The sequence below is a fragment of the Amphiura filiformis genome, chromosome 10 (genome assembly GCF_039555335.1).
Source record: "Amphiura filiformis chromosome 10, Afil_fr2py, whole genome shotgun sequence".
In the NCBI taxonomy this organism is placed as follows: domain Eukaryota; kingdom Metazoa; phylum Echinodermata; class Ophiuroidea; order Amphilepidida; family Amphiuridae; genus Amphiura; species Amphiura filiformis.
Window position 1 is genome coordinate 60,415,055 of NC_092637.1, and position 20,077 is coordinate 60,435,131.

Sequence of the window (20,077 nt, forward strand, 5' to 3'; positions counted from 1 at the left end):
TTTTAACCAGTTCGTTTTTTGATAGTTGTGGAGAACCAAGTTCATGAAGTCATAAAAGAAATCAGGAACCACTTATTCCCATTTTACATATCAACATTATTTCCCTAATATGTTAACAAAACACATCCCCAAAATTTTAACGAAATCCGTTGATGGTAAGCTTTCCAAAATGAAGTGAATTTAAAACATCAGTGATGTACCACCTTTTGGCTTATACCTTTAGAAACATATAAAGACTATAAAGACGATCAAGCATATAAAGACTATAAAGACGATCAAGCATTTCAAAACCAAAGTGAAAGATAATATTATTCTTAATTACATTTAGTATTTTATCTAATTTCCTTGTACGGCTTAAAGTAACTTAATTGTGTATCGTATTATCTGTAATATAGTTAATGTAGTATTGAATTTATCTTGGTAATTTCTTGCATATTCTTGATCACAAAACTGGCTCTTTTAGTTTTTGTTAGGGTAAATGGGGGGGGGGGGGCTGTGTTTTGACATTTAGCGGTATATTTTGTTGTTGTTGTTATTTTGAAACTTTTTTTTGTTAGGACAGGGGGTTCTTAATACAGGCCATCCGGCCTTCCGAGAACATCCTCATTCAATGTATGTGTTTAATTGTTGTGCTGTTATATTTTATATTTGAATGAAATAAAGATGAATGAATTAGAAGCATGTACGCTTCATTGATACCGATGCCACCAATTGAACGAGAAGATTTGCCCCTTCATTTTGCATACCACTTTGTCCAATTTTTTTTCTCATTTCCTCACAAAATGCAAAAAAATGCAAAAAAAATGCAATGGGTGTAGTACCCCCTTAACCCTAACCCTAACCTTAACCCTAACCCTAATTTCGTGTAAAAATACATGAAGGAATAACCCATCTTGAGCTAGCAGAAAATGCTTTAATTTAAAGTTGACAGATTAGTATGACAGTAGTGGATACAGCTTAACATAATTTGATTGCTAATAATTAAATAATTCCCATTGCAATTGGCTCTTGTATTTGAAAGGTCATTTTGCAACTTTGTGCAGGAATGTTACATTTTCAAGCTTATAACTCCAGAAATAAAGGGTTAACAAGTTTTAAGCTCCTAATACTAGGAAGTTTTTTAAATTGAAATGTTGGGAATTAATATTTTGTTTTACATGGTCCAATTCACAATGTCACATATCGTTGCATTTGGTCACAATGGCTCATGTAAAAAAAAGCTGCACTTCGGTCCATGAATGTAAAACTACAGTTTGTCAGACCTACCTATTGCATTGTTTCAGAGTTAAATGAACCAATGTGCAACTTTCAAAACTAAATTGTTTGTTCTTAAAATTATGTAACTCAACTCTTGACAATACATTTTCCTTGTAATGAGTATGAAAGTGACATTTATCATGTATTTCGTGATTTTGCGTTTAGGCTAATATATTATTAAGCTATAATGTACCATATAAAAATTTATATGTGTGCCTATAAACGAATTGCTCGGACAAGCCTTTAGGGTAGTTTGTTAAATATATATGTAAATTAAAAGAAAAACAAATGAAAAAGTTTAACAAACTACCCTAAAATTAAAATTTGTTCTTTTATGAGCAACTTGTTAAAAAGGCATTTTGTGATCCACAACATCATCCCCCACTTTTCTCAAAAAAAGTTGAGATTTTTATACCACTGGAACCTCTAGCTACATAATGTTTATGTACAAAAAAATTCTTGCAGATTGAGTAGCAAATTTTATTATTATTATTATTATTAGTAGCAGTAGCAGTAGTAGTTGTTTTTGCAGACTTTGAGCATTTGCTTTGTTGCTCAAATTTGATTTTGTTGAATATCCCCTGCATACATGCATGTACACAGACTTTCAACAAGATCATTACAGGTCAGTTCTCTCTATTTGCTTTTTGTGTGTGTTTTTTCTTTTATGAATTATGTTATGTAACAGGAAAGGATAGCACTCTGTGTTTGGACTTACAAGTCTATATTTCTTTTCTGAATTACCATTTACTTGCTTGTGTGTTGTATATTGTTTGTATTTTGGTAATTCAAATAAATATTGTTTATAAAGGTTTATCTTATCTAATCTAAAAAGGGACACTTGGAACTTGTGAACCCTTTGTTGGAAAATTTGTACACTGTTTAGAGTGAGTAAACTACATATAGTACATTTAACTCGATTGGTCATTGAAGTGCTCAGTTGACTAAATCCAAATATTTAATTCCAAGAACATGTTTTTATACAAAATAGGTGCAAGATATAAGCAAAAAGCTAGGCATTGAAGCAGACACAGTATTCGAAATGCTGAAATTCTACCACAATCTCGGCACCATTATCTATTTTGGAGTAGATGAATCCAAGGAGGAGGATATACGAGATGGAGGAGGAGAAAATAACAACAGAGACCTACAAAACATGGTCATCTTAGACCCCCAGTGGCTCATTGGTATCTTTAGGAGAATCATTACAACATTGCCAAAACTGGTATGAAAGTTCTGAAGTGCTCTATAAACCTTTTTTCCAGACATTACTGATCAATCGATAGGTCCAGCATCTGCGACTAAATGTCAAATTCTGCACGGCTGCTTTTCTGAACATTTTTACTTTGGAGCTACACTCCTTGGTTCCACAGGTATTAACAGATATTAACCTCTTATGATTAGAGGTTAATAACTGTACATCATTAATTTTGTTTTGAGGGTATTGAGAAAAATCAAAAACATTTTACCTGTGGAACCAAGGCGTGTAGGTCCAAAGTAAAATGTCAGATGCAGTGTTATTAACCCAACTGATTACCATCAGTTTTGAGTTCCTCGTTTCACAAAATCAAGATTTAATTCTCATAATTCAAATTTGCAGATTTAAAACACAAATTTTATACCCTTACAAAAATTGAATAGGCAAAAATGAACTTGTCGCTATGGGTGCTAGGCCGCTAGCCAAGAACAACAAGACAAAATCACGCTGTGCACCAATACGATAGTTGCACCCATGTGAATTGTTCTGTCTCATTGCACCAGGTAATCCTTCACAATGTCACACATGGAGGTCATTTTAACCTCTAAAAAGCATTTTAATTGGGACACTTATAAGTGGAAGTGATCTTGAATCTTCATCATTTTGTGTACTCTTTATGTGTCCTCCAGGATCCGATAAACAAGAAAAAGTGGCGAAAATTGAAGAAAGAAGGCATTTTGGAAGATTCTCTTCTTGATCATGTCTGGAGTGATCTCTTACCACAGAAGAAAGCTCTCATAGCTCTCATGGAGATGTTTGATCTGTTGTGTCCGCAAGAAGGTGCCGAGGTCAGTTGAGCTATTTTGCCTATTATTTTTTCCCATATTTGCCTTTTGAATTTTATTCCTTGTTTTGAGTATACACTTGTTGTATTTATAGTTTGAGGAAAAGGCAAAACTCCTTACTAATAATCTAACAAAATTCACAACCATCATTTTTTCAGGGAGAAACCATCTATTATGTACCAGCTTGCTTAAAACTCTTTCCTAGTGAGAAGATGCATCAGGAACCAACAGCAAACAGAAATGACATCACATTCTACATAGACTTCCAAGGATTCCTGCCTGGTAAGCAAATGTGTGATGACCTGGCTGGAGTGATTGAGTCAAGCTCAACTTGATGTGTGAATTTCAATCATTTGTTCAGGAGCCAATTAAAATATTGCCATATTGCATGGTTAGGAGTATTACTGCAAAAATCTCAGCGTTGCAATTACAGCTACTCTGTGTCCTGTTTCGCTGTTGATGACACACAAAATAGCACTGGCAGCTGAGAAGGGTCCATCGCATGTGGAAAATGAAAAAAAATATGGAACATTTGTTTTTTGTGAGCAGATTAGGATTGTATTAATTTGGCATATATATTAATTAGACAATAGAACAAATTCCATTTGATCTTGCAATCAACCATCGATGATTGGTTGATTCTTACTAAACTGGCCTCAAAAAGAAACTTATATTTTTTCACAAGGTTATATCTTAATACCAAAAAAACAAGCAATAATTAAGCAATAACATAAGCAATCAACAAGGCCCTGATTGCTTAATTTTCCCATTGAGTACTTCATGCAAATTTTAAGCAATATATTGCTTATTATTGCTTATAAGCAATAAATTAGCAATACCTAAGCATGTTATATGGGCGAAATATTTAAATGAGCTAAGCAATATATTGCTTAAATAAGGAATCACTGATGGCTTATATTAAGCCATCGTTGATTGCTTAATAAGGCATCGCTGATTGCTTAAAATAAGGCATCACTGATGGCTTATATTAAGCAATCGAAGCAATATATTGCTTATTGCTTATAAGCAATAAATAAGCAATACCTAAGCATGTTATATGGGCGAAATATTTAAATGAGCTAAGCAATATATTGCTTAAATAAGGCATCATTGATGGCTTAAATAAGACATTGATGGCTTAAATAAGACATCAATGATTGCTAGGTGACAAATCACTATTCCTTTCATGTTATTATGACTTACCACATGATTTTTAATGGACTTGTTCACACTATCAAAATAGAGGGGTCAGATGTTGGTATCGGGGTTGCCTGGTACAAGAACTCAACATTGTAAAATCAATATTCCATCATTAAATTATATCCACAATTAAATGTTACATTTTGATGCATATTTATCATTAGCCCATTTCCCAGTTTTATGTACGCCATTTAGGATATAAATTAGATCATCATCAGTTTATTACATTTAAGGTGTATGTTTTCACATTCGCTATGCCATTTAGTGTAGAATTTTGCATTTGTTTCACATGTGCAAATATGTTGTGAAAATTTGATTTTTAAGGGTGCAATTAATAGAGGTGGTCAGTTGGACACGGGTTGGTAGCACTTTTGTGTGAGAGTGATCCCCCTCACTGTGTTGCAACACATGATTTCACAAAATGAAGTACAAGGGGCTGTCCAATAATTATGAGCCATGGGGGAGGGTAAAATTGGGGGGGGGGGCAAAGATTTTTTTGCAGGCTGAGAGGGGGGAAAGCAATTTTTGGCACACATTTGCGGGTCAACTTTTAAAAGACATTTCTGAAAACACAACAGAAATGTTCAAACATGCAACATTTCCTGCTCCCTATATCATATATATCTGGACCATAAGTTTGAAAATTGGGAACCCAAATATTTGGCATATGTGCAAAAGGGGGGAGGCATTCTTTTTAGCAGGCCAAGAGGGGGAGGCATTTTTGGCACACCATTTAAAAACATTTACCCCCCCCCCTCCACTGCCCGGGGGTTCATATTGCGCAGCCCCTACATACCCCCCCACTGCCCGGGGGTTCATATTGCGCAGCCCCTAATACAATATAATTAAAAGCTAGTGTACATGCAAGCTAGCTATAGCTTGGATACACTTATTATAATTAATTACATTATCCTTGCACATTTAAATTTTTGTAATGGTATATTGCAATATAGACCCTGAAAAGAGACAATTATACATGTACCCCATACTGTTCTTAATCACTTGAATGGGTACGCAAGTACATGTAGCTTAGCCAACAGCAATATCATCTTGTGTTGATAAGCTTACATTAATTTTTACCTCTTGCATAGCCATTTATAAGCATACACACATCAAATAACTTACCAGTTGATTACAGCACATTATGATACTAGTACCATTCAACTGCCATGTCACCTTATGTCTACAGCAAATTTTAAAATATCAGTTGACCTGACCTGGCCATGAACTATCATGTGATCATGATTGCTTAAGCTAGCAGCTAGTGATTGCTAGCACTAGCAATCAGTGATTGCTAACACTAGCAATCAGTGATTGCTTATATAGTGCTAGCAATCAGTGATTGCTAACACTAGCAATCAGTGATTGCTTATGATGGGACCGATTGCTAGCATGATGTCTTACCAAGGATGTATTATTGCTTATAATTGGATTAGATTGTTAATGATGGCTAGTGATCTTTTAATATTCCTTAGATTATTGCTAATAATCAGTGATTGCTAGCATGATTGCTTAAGTATTGCTTATTAATCAATCTTCTATGGTAAGGGATCCTCTCCATAAAAATGAACAAAAATTGCACACCTTGTGAAAAATTATCTTTTTGAGGCCAGTTTATTTATGAAATCAATTACCAGTAAGTGACATTTGTTAAAGCCATAATGTACGATCTTATCAAGCAAATGAAAGTGGTTAAAAACCTGAGTTTTTGTAATGTTTATGCATGTCCCAACTTACACCTAAATGGAATCAGCCAAATGCATTGTGTTTTCATGTAAACTCACATTAAATCCCTGTAGGCCTTCACATTAAACGGCCATAGTGGCCAGTGAGGTTTCTTTCACTTTGCCTTGTTCTTTCCACATAAATGGACAAAAGCACTTCCTGACATTTTAGTAATTTGATGGAAATCATACATTGTAGCTTTATTTGGGATAACATCAGTCTTTGCATGTAATCAGTGGCGTAGCTAGAGGGGGGGGGCCCAATATGCCATTCCGTCGGTTCAGATGGGACCGTCGGTTCATTTTGAGTGGTCTACTAAGTGCCGGCCCAGAGGTCGGCAAATCATGCATCTGCATCGTCGGTCATGTGAACTTGGGTCCGACAAAAAGTGTCAGTAATGTGACAATTTGATTCAACATTACTTATTTGTATGGTATTTAGGCACACCGGCGCACTGTGTAACCTACATAAATTATTTCAAACTTTCAAACACTATATTAAATAGCAACCTTTCTCTTTAAAACATGTTAAAACATTATTTCCTTACCTTCTCTAGTGATTTTCACTCAATTTTAATATAAAGGTAAAAACATGAATGAAAATGGCCCTCCACAACGCTAAAACCTCAGAGCTTCTAGGGGCTTCGCCCCTGGACACACACCAGGGGCTTTGCCCCTGCACCCCACCAGGGGCCCTAAGGCGGGCCCCTGGACCCCACCCATTGCTCGCTCCTCTCACTTCGCTCGCTACGCTCGAATTGTCAATATTACTTGTCGGTTTGTGTCAAAAACTTGCCCCCCCCATATAAAAATCCTGGCTACACCACTGCATGTAATGATATTGAGCAATACAAATTTACCATTCTGGTTAATTAGATAGTTCATTAATAACAAGCATCAACAAGTATACTATACAGGGCTCCACCCTGTGGTTTATTATGAAGAGTCTTGGACCATAGTGATCTGCGAAGTTTGTCGATGTCTGTTGGTTTGATGAAGCCCTGTATAAATCACATGTTTATTTAATTTTTTTATGGAAAACAGATGGATTCTTTAATCGTCTATTAGTGCGTGCTGCCCGTTGGTCACAGAGTGGAGGGAAACCAAAATTGTACCACCGCTATGGCAAGTTTTATCTTGATGATCACAATTTCCAACTGGAGATACAAACTACAAAACCAATTTGTATCAGAGTAAGTTTATTGAAATATAAACCTTGAGTGAAGAATATCTGAAACTCATTGTCTTGTGCACCAGGGATGTTAATCTTCAGGAAATTTCCTGATTTAAGGTAATTTTACTTGGAACTTCCTTGTACAAAGTATAGGGAAATACATATTTTCAGGAAATGTTAAAGCAGTTTCAGGAAATTATCAGCTCCAATCAGGGTTTTCCACTTATGTAATATCTTTAACTACATTGTAGAACATTATCATCACTTCAGACATTTCCATTACATGTTGTGCAACGCACTGGTCTATTTATGACACTTGGAATATCCTCTCTACAACAGATGGCGTTGGAATTGTGAACAACATTTTCAATTTTGGATAGGGGCCTATTTCTAAAACATAAATAGACTTAACTGATGATGCTATTGTAAACAGGTTGCATGATTATAGATCATGCAATTTCAAATTAGAAAATCCTGTATGAAAATATATTCAATAGGAATTTTAATTTATGACAAACATGTTTACTAGCTATGAGTTCATGTAACCAAAGTAGTCATGAGTAATTATTAGGGCATTAAATATTTAGATCAGTGCCAAGACTGCTGTATTACTGGTATAAGAAAACATGCCAAATTTTGATGCTTTTCGGTATATCAAATTGTGACATTTGTAATGCTATTGATTCCCACATAGGTAAAAAATTGTGATAAGAGTTTCCGTGAAGTGCTATATTGAAAGATTGTATCTCCTTGTTTCCATTTCTCAGTGCAAATTAAAGAATTTTTTGAAAATTTAAATCAAAGGGACCCTATGGAAGGGATTACTTTATGAGCTATGTGAGCTACCTTTAATAAATTTCAATGGTCAATTCTTTATGAATCACAAATTGTATTTCAGGTGACAGTAAGCAAGACTGATGTGGTATCTCCAGGTGGTACAAGAAGCAGCAGTGATACTACACCAGATCCCAAGGCATGCTCTGCTGTAAGTGAATGGTACAAATTGATGGTGGATAAACTGAATATTTCACTAAACTTAACTAAGCTTCATAAGTCTCGAAATCGTTCGGAACTTACGACGAGTCGTAAGTTCCGTTTCACTAAACTTACTTACGAACGATATATACCCTTTGTAAGTATTAGGGATTTACTACAGGGACACTTCGTAAAGTTATGTCTAGTATTGGGTATTTGTAACTTTACGAACGGTTACTTGAGTTACGAAGGGTTAAGGGACCGTTCACAAACACTTGTAAGGGGGGGCCTGATGCAAAAAGGGGGGCCCTGAAAAATTTTGACCCTCCTAAAATGACCACAAATTTTCCTGGAAAAATTAAGTTTATATGCTTTTCTGTGGGGTTGACCCATCATGTCAAAAAGGGGGAGCTGGAATTTTTGAGGTCTGCAAAGGGGGGGGCCAAAATATATTTGCGATGAATTTGTTTTGCATCAGGCCCCCCCCTTTACAAGTGTTTGTGAACGGTCCCTAAAAGTTTATAGTTGTTATACACAACTTGCACAATTAAAGTAAATTCTTCCCTAGTTTGACTTTCCACTAAATGTGTTTCAACACAGAATGCAGCTTACTGGTCATAATACTAGCATAAATTTTTTTGTTTGTGTTCCTTAATTAGGTGAAAGACTTTCTTGAGCGTGCACTCGAAGAACTGACCAAGACTTGGATTTGTGGGATCAATGGCATTCGTGGGATCAATGGCAAGAGTTCTATAGCCTGCCCTTGTAATCGGTTACATCCCGAATTGGATGAGTGGCATTTTCTTCCACTTGAAGATATTTTCAGTAAGCCACAGATAAACTGCAGTAAGGAAGATATATGTGTCAAGACATGTGACTACCGGGCATGGTTTCAAGGAGCAATGACATGCACCACCGTAAAACAAGGTAATGTCTTGATTTGTCTCGCCTAAACTATGTTCAACACTTTTCTGTCTCTCCGTCTGTCCACAGAGACAATATTTTAGTTTTGTTTTTTGTCTTACGGTGGATTAAAGGGAATTTTTGTTTTGTCATAAGGTATTAAAGTGAAATGGTTTTTATTTATTCTGTCACCTTACTTACTTGCTTAAGATGAGTGGTGTCCTCGAACTACAACAGCACGCCAAACCCTTCTGTCCTGCATGGCCGTTCCCAAATCCATAACATCCAGTCCAGTGTCCTGTTTCAATACATCCACGTATGTTAGAGGGGGTCTGCCAGGTTTTCTGTTTCCATGTTTTGGTGTCCAATGGATCAGCTTGGCTACAGGCTCACATTTGCTTCTGTATGCATGCCCAGCGAAACGTGTCCTCCTCTCTCTGATCTTCTGTGAAAGTTTCGGTAGGTCCCCATACAGCTCTTGGTTTGTGATGTGCTGCTTCCAATTGATGTTGTAAACTGCTTTAAGGTTTTACCGTCGTTACTAAACCTATCGACGAAATTTTTTTAAATTGACATATTTTGTACATTAATATGTGTAGATAATAAATCAGGAAAAAAAACAGGGGTGCGGACCTCACTTTTGAGCTACAGCCGTTTTAAAAGAGGTGTACATTTCCAAAAATCTCTGTACACTTCAATGGCAAAATCAGCAATTTGCCCAAAATATATCACCTTATGCGTTGTATAAAAAAATTGTCGAGACAAATTTTTTTTAATTTTATATATGTTATGAAAAAGAAAAAGCTCTGTAAAATCGCGCAAAAAAAATTGGGGGTACCGGACCTAGTTTTCGCGTAAATTGACCAAAATAGGTCAAAAATGCATTTTTTCTGCGACACCATGCATAGTTAATTGCGACGTGGATATTTTTAGTGCGTGTTAACGCGCTGGTATGAAGCGCGATCTGATGCCGGATCAGCGTTCATTTACGCATATGGCCACAAAAAAGGAATTGTCTGTTTACGCAGGTAAGTGTTCACTGTAAAAAAAAAAGTTACCTAAGATACTTATAATAGTCTAAGAAGTGTCCATAATTAGGAACAATTATATGATGTCGACTATTAAGGCTAAGAATATTAAAAAATTCTTAGCCTAATTCTAATTTGGTGTATTTTGGTCACAAACGGGTGTAAGAAAGACTCCCATTCTGCAAAGATATTGGGCCAAAGAGTTATCAAGTTACACAAAGTGAGTTATTTTCAGCTTTATGTTCACCTGACTCGAATGACCAAAAGGAGGATTTATTTGACATGTTAAAGCGAAGCGTTTGACACCATGGGCGGAAGTGTTTGACTATAATAGGCCTACAATTATTATAGGCATAGGCCTACTTAGCATGCTTAGTGCCGTTTACACTAGGAAAAGTGGAACGGCGTCATTTTCCTATTTTTGGCTTCAAATGGCTTCAAATGGCATCAAATAGCTTCAAATGGCATCAAATGGCTTCAAATGGCATCAAATGGAATCAGTGATGCCAATTTGGAATCAGTGATGCCAATTTGGAATCACTGATGCCAATTTGGAATCACTGATGCCAATTTGGAATCAGTGATGCTAATTTGGAATCACTGATGCTAAAATGGAATCAGTGATGCTAAAACGGAATCAGTGATTCCAAATTGGCATCAGTGATGCTATCTTATCATCAGTTTGGGTGTCAAGTACTTTTTAAGCTGTCAATCAATCTCATCTTTTGTTTAAGTAAAGTGTGTATTTGTTAAGCATGAGTGCATGTTGTGCTCTTATAAGGTCAGTAGCTTTGTGTGTAAGTTTTACAACAAATCATTGGTCAGGGCCCAGACTCAGGGTATTATATCGTTATTTGTTTGTGCTTTTTGGGGCGCCCTCTACGGAGGCGTCCCACAATATTGGCATGTACTTGTGAGTAGCTTCTAATTTCAGTCTTACTAGATTTACTCCGCAATTGTTGTGCTATTTTGCTAAAATTATGCCCTTGCTCAGAAATAAATCCACAATATGCTTGGATTTGATTTTATTATTGTTTTCTGTTATGCACAGGATAAAATGGTGTGCGTATATTCTTTGTTTAAAAGACAAAATTAATGGATTTGTAAAAACACCAAATAAATCGAGACCTTTGACCTTTGTAACCACTTTGACCTTTGTAACCAGTTTACGCCTCTTAGAACCCGATAGACGGTGACCAACACTATGGATTACAATAGCCTAATCTGAATGGCATAGTCCAATAAGCTCAAATAAACAATCATAGTGCAAAATTTGACCTAACTTGCAGAGTATGAGTTTTGTACCCAAAGTTTCAAAGTCAGGCATCTTATCAAGATCAAGATAGTGATAGTGACATAACAATTAACACGCTTATCTTACCAAGGTCTTATCTATCTGCATGGGGTAATTGGAAATTATGGTGTAGCCTATTTGTTTTAAGGATGAAACAACTGGCTCCTTTTGCATGGAAATTAGAACAAATTACTATACAAGCTGTATCAAAAAGTTTGGTACCCAGCAGTTTTGATAGTAATTGAAAAGCCTGGTTCTTCCAAATGCAATATCGGGTCCCCCTTAAAATGATAAAATGATCAGACCATAAATCTTTTGTGACTGTTTATGACATTAATCAACAAATTATGCGGATCCTAGATGTGTCGAGGATGTTATGTTTATGAACAAAACGTTACGTTTGTATTTTCAACATTGTTAATCATTGCTACGTGTATGTTAACAAATGAAAGTTCTGTAATTATTTTAATTCTTCAATGCTAAGTTAGTAAGTATTCTTTTGGATATCATCAAATTGTAAATCTCTAGTCAGATTTTCAGTGTGTTAACAACTATGTATCAAAGATGTTACGTTCATGTACAAAACATTAACGTTCTTATCTTGTAAACATTGTATACCCATATAGCTACTTTTGAAGAATGAATGTTCTGTAATTGTCTTTTATCCTTCATCTCTATTAGATTTTCAGTGTATTAGCAAGTAGATGATGTATATGTATCACAGACGTTATGATGTATATGTATCACAGAACCGGGATCACAGACGTTATACATTCATAAAAACTTTTCTTTTGGTCAATATAGGGGTAGATCCTCTTCTATACTATCCATCATATACCCCCCTGCATAACGAAATTCAACAATATTCAATATCCAAAGCAATATCATCACTACAATATGCCCCAAAATTGAACTCCCCACCCCACATAATCGCAAATTGACACGACAGCTTCATTCCAATTCAATTTATTTCATCCAAAACGGTCCTGTGATACACCTTCCCCAATCAAACACATTTGTCTTGCATTTGATCATCTTCTACTCTTCCCTAGAAAAAATCATTATGATACCAAATCCCCGGGACCAAATCTAAACACCATGCCATGGAATTCACCATATCACGTCCAAGCTCACATACTTTGGGCGCCCCATTCCTTTTTTAAAGGAATTTTATTTTATTCAGGATTTAAAATACTTCAGTGACAAAAATTACATAGTAGAACTGATTTCCAAAGAGGTCATCATACAAAAATATTAACATTAGCAATTTTGAAGCTATTTTTTTTGTCTTAATTAAAATGAAATTATATGGCAAAAGGCTGGTAACATGATTCTTTTTCAAAATGGACCAGGGAAAGTTCATTTTTTAAGTTTAAATTAAAAAAAAAAGGAATTGCAAATGCAATAAATTTTGATGATTTTTTAAAAATATTTTTGTATTTTGTGTTAGGGTTAGGACATAGAGTTAGAGTTTAGGATTACAATTTAGGTTAGGGTTTAGAATTAGGGATATAGGATTTAGGGTTATTTCGATGGTTAGACTCTACTCTAGGGATATGATTGTGGGTGTAATTTTAGGGCACCCCCCCCCGCCCATTTATAAAACATTCTTCCATTTAAAAAACATGGGATATTTTTAGCATCAATAACAATATCCATTGTGCAAAATCACAGGTCCATTGCAATGCAAACAGACAATGTAAACAGCTAGCCCTCATTCCATATTCATAACCTTGGATTAAGGGTGTAAATTACAAAAGGTGTTACATAACAATCATGGCCATGCAGAATCATAGGTTATGTGTGTACTGTATGTAGTAATGGGAAATTTGCTTACTGAATAGAATGCTAATTCACAAAAATTAAATGAACATCTGGGAAAAGTTAAATTATATTTTTTTTTAAATTAAATGCAGGCTTTTTGCTAATCAATGGTTCGTTGGATGTGTTCGCCATCTCACGATCGTCACAAATTACAAATAATTGACGCGTCATTTCAAACGGCATAACTGTGCGTATTTAGCAGATAAAACTCGGTATGCATAAAATTTCATTTTAAAAACGATTAATCTTGTATATGTTGTTGCTACCCTATGGCAATTACAGATATGGACATGGCATGCATGCGCTCAGCTACATGCAGTTTCGGTCAAAGAAGAACGGCACTTGTTTACATTTTGAGAGCGTGCACAGCGTAAACACGGACGTGTGTTTCTGATCGGTGATTCAATCGTCTGACAATCATAAAAACAGACGCGGTAATCTGATTGGCCGATTACGCGTCAAAATGTTGCGTCAAAATGTCGATTTCATTAACAGGGCGCTTGCGCCAATCTGAGTAAGGGACTGCCATTCTTCTCTGAAACTGAGTGTGGTTCAACATGCATGTATATGTGTACTGTGTAAGCTTAAACAAATTTTTGTGTACTCACTTCATCAAAATTGAATTCACTATAAATCCATTATAACTTGACTTCGACGAAAACATGGAATTGAATCAGGCCTTATAGTCAAATATATAGACCTAGCCTTTCAAGCACATGACACTGTTCACTTTCAAGTTTCAACTCTTATTATTTGATAAAACCGCCACTTCGCAATAGATAGGATGTCGCCATTCTTATTTGATTTGTTTTTCTTGTTGCACACCACTATACATGCAAAAATCCTCATTGAACGACATGTTCATATTGATGATTTTGTCAATGCCGATGGGAACTTCAAATGAAATTTGGTATCAAAATAAAGCTAATCATATGTATAATGTTATTATATTATCTGTATACCATGCTAATCATCAACTTCTTTTAATCATCAACCTTACAACCCCCTCCCCCACCCCATTTTTTCCCATTAAATCAACCTGGTGTGGTTCTCAGAATAAAACACTGAGTTCTGAGTTTTATTCGAACCCGATTTGGTGGTGTGTAAAATCAAGATTTGTTCAAGTCTACTCACCACATACTCACAACAAGTATGCATTTCTCAACGGGCTAACTTTTTAGCCTGATTACAAGTCTGTCCTTTTTAAAAATATTTTTAAAAAATCATCAAAATTTATTGCATTTGCAATAATATTCCTATTTTTTTTTTTCCTTTTTTTTTTTAATTTAAACTTAAAAAATGAACTTTCCCTGGTCCATTTTGAAAAAAAAATCATGTTTGGTGTGAACAAAATTAGATGGTCATATAGTTCGAAATAAGAGCTACAATGTGGGATGGTGTTTTGTTAGTTTCAAAAGGTATTCAGTGGCGGCGCTTTTATTCGGGGGGGGGGTATTGGGGGCAAAGTGAATTTCAGGGGGGCAAATCAACCAATTTTGCGCAAAATTACCGCAAGAAAGCCCCCCCATTGAAGTTATTATATCTTTACTTAAAAAGGGCATTTTGATCCACAGCCTCATCCCCCACTTTTCTCAAAAACAATTTAGATTTTTATACCACTGGAAACCTCTGGCTACATAATGTTTATGTACCAACAATTTCTTCCAGATTAATTCGTTGAGCGAAAATATCGTCAAATTTGAATTTCATTCTGGTATAACAGAACAAAATTACAACAGTGTCCTATGGAGCAGTGTAATACACATAATCATGCATAACTCGCAAATGCAAAATCGGAATCAACTGAAATTTTGGGAATAAGTTTTTTTCGTGGATATCTACTGAAAAATTTTATAAAAAGAGGATGCTAGGATCACAAAATCCTCCTTTAATACATTAAGTATAAAATGATTCTCAAGTTAAGTCATTAAGCTTAGTGTTGTTGTTTCAGCTTTCTTTACAACATAACTCAAGAACCACAGAACCTACAAAAGTATAGCTGTGATATTTGAATTCTTCTACACGCTCACTATGAAATGATCAAAGCAATTTTGTCAAAGCTCACTACCATTCGCAAGATGTAAGTAGGCCCCTAAAGTACACAAAAATAAATGAAAACTGAATTATATTATATATGTACAATAAATCACTTCCAGTAGGAGAGCATTTAATATGGTAAGAAAAAAAAATAATTAAGTGCACTTGAATTAAACAAGTATTATAATAAAAAATTAAAAGGAAAAAAATTGCTGTTTAAAAAAAAAAACATTATTAAGGGCCTATTTATCATGAACATTGACAGAGATGATCAATTGATAGCTATTGATTAAGGACAAGTCAAGTGGTGACAATCTACATTATGATGCCATCCAGGAATTATAATCCCACTTGAAATCACCATCATCCAGCATTGAGTCTGGTTTGAACATTACATTAAGTTTAGTCTTCCATATGATTTACCATGATCAACATCAAGACTGCTAGTGCTCCAACTTCAGAGATTTAGTGAGACCTGGTTCAGTAATGGTTAATTCGTTTAGAATAAATATCGTGTAGTTTGAATTTCATTCTGGTACACTAGAACAAAATTACAACACATTGTCTATGGAGCAGTGTAATACACATAATCATGCATAACTTCCAAATGCAAAATCGGAATCTCTACTGAAATTTTTGGGAAAAGGTTTTTGTGTGGATATCTACTGAAAAATGTCATAAAAAGAGGATTCTAGGATCACAAAATACTTAACTTGATTACTATACAAGTCATGAGAAATAGACAAACTAAGAAAATAAATATAACAATTGGCTAAATTTGAAAGTCTCATTGTAAAAAAACAAATATACTTTTATTTTGCTGGAATGGGTCATAAATTTTAATATTATTTTGTTCATGTCATTTTATTCTGAGGGTCATTTGGTGTGAGAAAATGAAATTGTAGCCAACTGCACCCACCCATCACACACATCCACGATGCTTTATAACAGTGCTCCCTAAAAAGAGGAAACTCCTAGCAAATTCATAATCTTTATGCTGGATGATTGTGGGATTATGTAAAGGATGACAGCTCTACCATCACTTTGCATTTTAGGTTTATCAACTTTATCGGTACTTCTACTCAGAATTTATAAAGAACTTTAAAGAATTTGTCAGAAATTATACAAAAAGGATGTCATACACATAACATAAGCCCCATGGTGGCAATACAATGTACCCATGTTTGTGAGTCAAAAGTGAGTAATGTAATGACAATATTGTTGATACTACACATGCTAATAGTCGTGTTCATATTTTAAGTTACATGTACACCCGGCGTAAACTTACGCTAACATTGATAAAAATTCCACAAATATTTTCCCTACTCCTACCACGTATCTACACCTAACCTACTCCTAGTACTACACCGACCAGTTCCACCAAGCATTAACTTCTGGTTTGCGTATATACCATGCGAAATGCCATTTCTTAGTTCCAATCAAAAAAGGTCAAACTTACACACGGTGCCAGGCATATAGCAGCGTTCACATTGCAACATATGCCTTGCGGATATTACGGCTAGCTCGCTATGTACACCCAGACGTACGCCTGGAGGAACTTACGATGACCATCTTTCACACTGCCACTACTCCTGGCAGCGCACAGTGTCAACACCCTGTATTATAAATATTTTTTCCATACAGCTCAATACTCCGTTGAAATCAATATTCTATTATTGACACAGATAAAGAAAGTTTACATATGCATTGTGTTATAGGACGTGCACCTGGAACTTAACTAAATGGGCTACACGCGTTCCTTTATACCTATAAAGTATAATTGTCATTCTCAAAATTAAATATCTCAATTTTTACATTGGATTTCAAATTTTTTACATTAAAAATGCAGTAAAAGATATCCACAGCAAGCTGCAAGGCCCCGCTAATTAATGTACTGCTTTTCGAGTGAGTGTACTGGAAACAAAACCCTGGTTTTACCTGAAAACAAATTTTTTTCTTGTAATAGAAACATCATTTGGGGGACTAGAGCATGCACAAATCGTAATAATGTGTAGAATATAGAAACGCTGTGGTATCTCATATGATAGTCATGGTATGCTTAGCCTGAGTCGCTCGGCCTATCTCGAACAAAATCGCGATGCGTAGCTGTTAAAATATGAGAGGATTCGCTGTACTATCACGGCAATTTTTAACACGAAGATATAGGGATGATGACGATGTGCAGCGCCTACCACTACATGATGTAGGGCCTATATCTCATTCAGCTCCATACCAATGAAAGCTTCCACTTAGTTGCTTTGTCATCAATGCAAATCAATAAGTTAACACAGAAGTTCATTGGATGTGAATTTACAGCTATGTGATTATAAGCAGATAAGCTGATTGCTTGAGAAATTGAGAGGATTGTATCTAGCCTAATATATTATAATAAGCCTTTTAACTGTTAAAATATAAATACTTTAAAGTGCACTCAAGTATATATTTTTGCTTTCAACCAAATTTAAGACTGGTGTGGACCAATGCTAATGGAACAAAATCAGACAGATTTTAAAATTGGTTGTATTATTGTAAAGCTTAAAAATAACTGTGAACAAGAATTAAAAAAATAAATAAATTAAGAAAAAATAACAAAACCTTAAAATAAACATGATTCTGTTGTGCTACATGTATTATTTTCTTTAAAACAATAATTATATGCTATTTGGAACTCATATTAAAACTAATCAAGTTAAAAGACAAATTTAAACTTTCACTTGATAACACAGAAATAAATCATGTGATAAATTTAAATTCTTGGGTGTTACTGTTGATCAAAATCTAACTAGGAAAATCATATTGATGAACTTGCGAATAAAATGTTCAAATAGCATTAGAATTTTGTATAAGGTCAAAATATATCTTCCTATAACAGCACTTTTATAATAAAAACATATTATTATGGTAATTATGGCATACTGCCTGGAGTAGTGCAGCACATATCCTGGAAAGATTTCCAGGATCAACTGAGTGCAGGCAGTAAAAATAAGCTTCACATGTTACAAAAACTTGCTTTCCGGGCAATCAGTAAATAGTGAGTGCAGAAGTCATTCAAATCCACTGTTTATCAAATATAATCAACTCAAAATTCTTGACTAATATCATGTAAACTGAATATTGGCACATTCATGTAAAAATACTGCAAGAATGTGTTACCCCCCAGCATTTAACGATATGTTTTCAACTAATGCAGCAAATCATAATTATAACACTAAATTTGCTTCTGACTTTGAATAATTTGGCAATACAAGGGTGTAAAGATTTGGAACAATATCCCAAATCATGTTAAAAACTCCAGAAATCTGAACTTTTAAAAGCTCCTTAGTCTTATAAATATATGCAGACTCTCTCATTTTAGATACAAAAAGTTCAGAGTAACAATAATGGAGTCTGTGACATACTTGACAAGTCTCTGGCTTATTTCTCAGTTCTACTCCACTTTATTTTTCAGTAATACTATTAATAGATTTCCTGTGGTTTTTAAAAATGTACTTGTCTTTACATTATGTGGAAAAAATCAATATGTCAGGCCTCTAGGATAAATAGGCTTGCATGACCCTGAGCCCTATATGTACTCAAACATGAAGCTGCTGCCTGTTAAATTCACGGCCCATTGGTTTCAGCACAACACTGATGCTGAACAAATAGACATAAACTAATAAGAAAAGATGAGATTGATTGACAGCTTAAAAAGTACTTGACACCCAAACTGATGATAAGATAGCATCACTGATGCCAATTTGGAATCACTGATTCCATTTTAGCATCACTGATTCTATTTTAGCATCACTGATTCCAAATTGGCATCAGTGATTCCAAATTAGCATCAGTGATTCCAAATTAGCATCAGTGATTCCAAATTGGCATCACTGATTCCAAATTGGCATCACTGATTCCGTCTTGATGCCATTTGAAGCCACTTGATGCCATTTGAAGCTATTTGATGCCATTTGAAGCCATTTGATGCCAAAAATAGGAAAATGACGCCGTTCCACTTTTCCTAGTGTTACCTATAGAGGAAAACCTTTTGGTCACAAAAACTATAGGCCTACGGAATTATCTCGAGGTGGATTCATATCATCAATTGTTGCAGTTCAATTAAAGCAAAGTTAAACGCTGGGTTGTCTATAGCTGTAGAAAAACGTTTGGCCAATTAGGATATCATTTTTGAAAATGTATGACACATTTTTTTTAAACTGAATAGTTTTGATGGTGTTGTCTATATCGCATGCATTATGAATTCAGTGCACGTAGTAGGTCTTTACCCAATAACACAAAATGCTTTAAACATTTAAATGGTGGATTATAAACTTTTAAAACATTTTTAAAATAACAATCAAAAACATTGAACACTTGCTGCAAAACACATTCTAAGTTGGAACAATGTTGCCAAAATAATATATGTCTACAATAACATTTTCACAACATGTTTTCGCCAGCCCATCGGGCTGGTACCTGTTTCTGGGATGGTGTTTGTATGCTCAAGAGATTAATTTTTATTGGTATTGGAATGACTTTTGTTTAAAACTTTTGTGGTTGAATTTTTTTAAATATTTTAATTGATTTGTAAGGAAAAGTAAGTATGTTTTTTTTTTTTTTTGAACGAAAACGAGTGAGTATT

General features: G+C 34.9%; 1 protein-coding gene across 1 annotated transcript in view; it reads left to right on the forward strand.

Annotated features, from left to right (window-relative positions):
- Window positions 1-20,077, forward strand: part of LOC140163099 (uncharacterized) — a 61,381-nt gene that overhangs the window by 8,601 nt on the left and 32,703 nt on the right. The window contains exons 6-11 of the mRNA XM_072186476.1: window positions 2,249-2,482; window positions 3,145-3,303; window positions 3,459-3,582; window positions 7,269-7,417; window positions 8,297-8,383; window positions 9,033-9,300. Coding sequence (XP_072042577.1) covers window positions 2,249-2,482; window positions 3,145-3,303; window positions 3,459-3,582; window positions 7,269-7,417; window positions 8,297-8,383; window positions 9,033-9,300 — 1,021 coding nt within the window. The remainder of the gene's footprint in view (window positions 1-2,248; window positions 2,483-3,144; window positions 3,304-3,458; window positions 3,583-7,268; window positions 7,418-8,296; window positions 8,384-9,032; window positions 9,301-20,077) is intronic.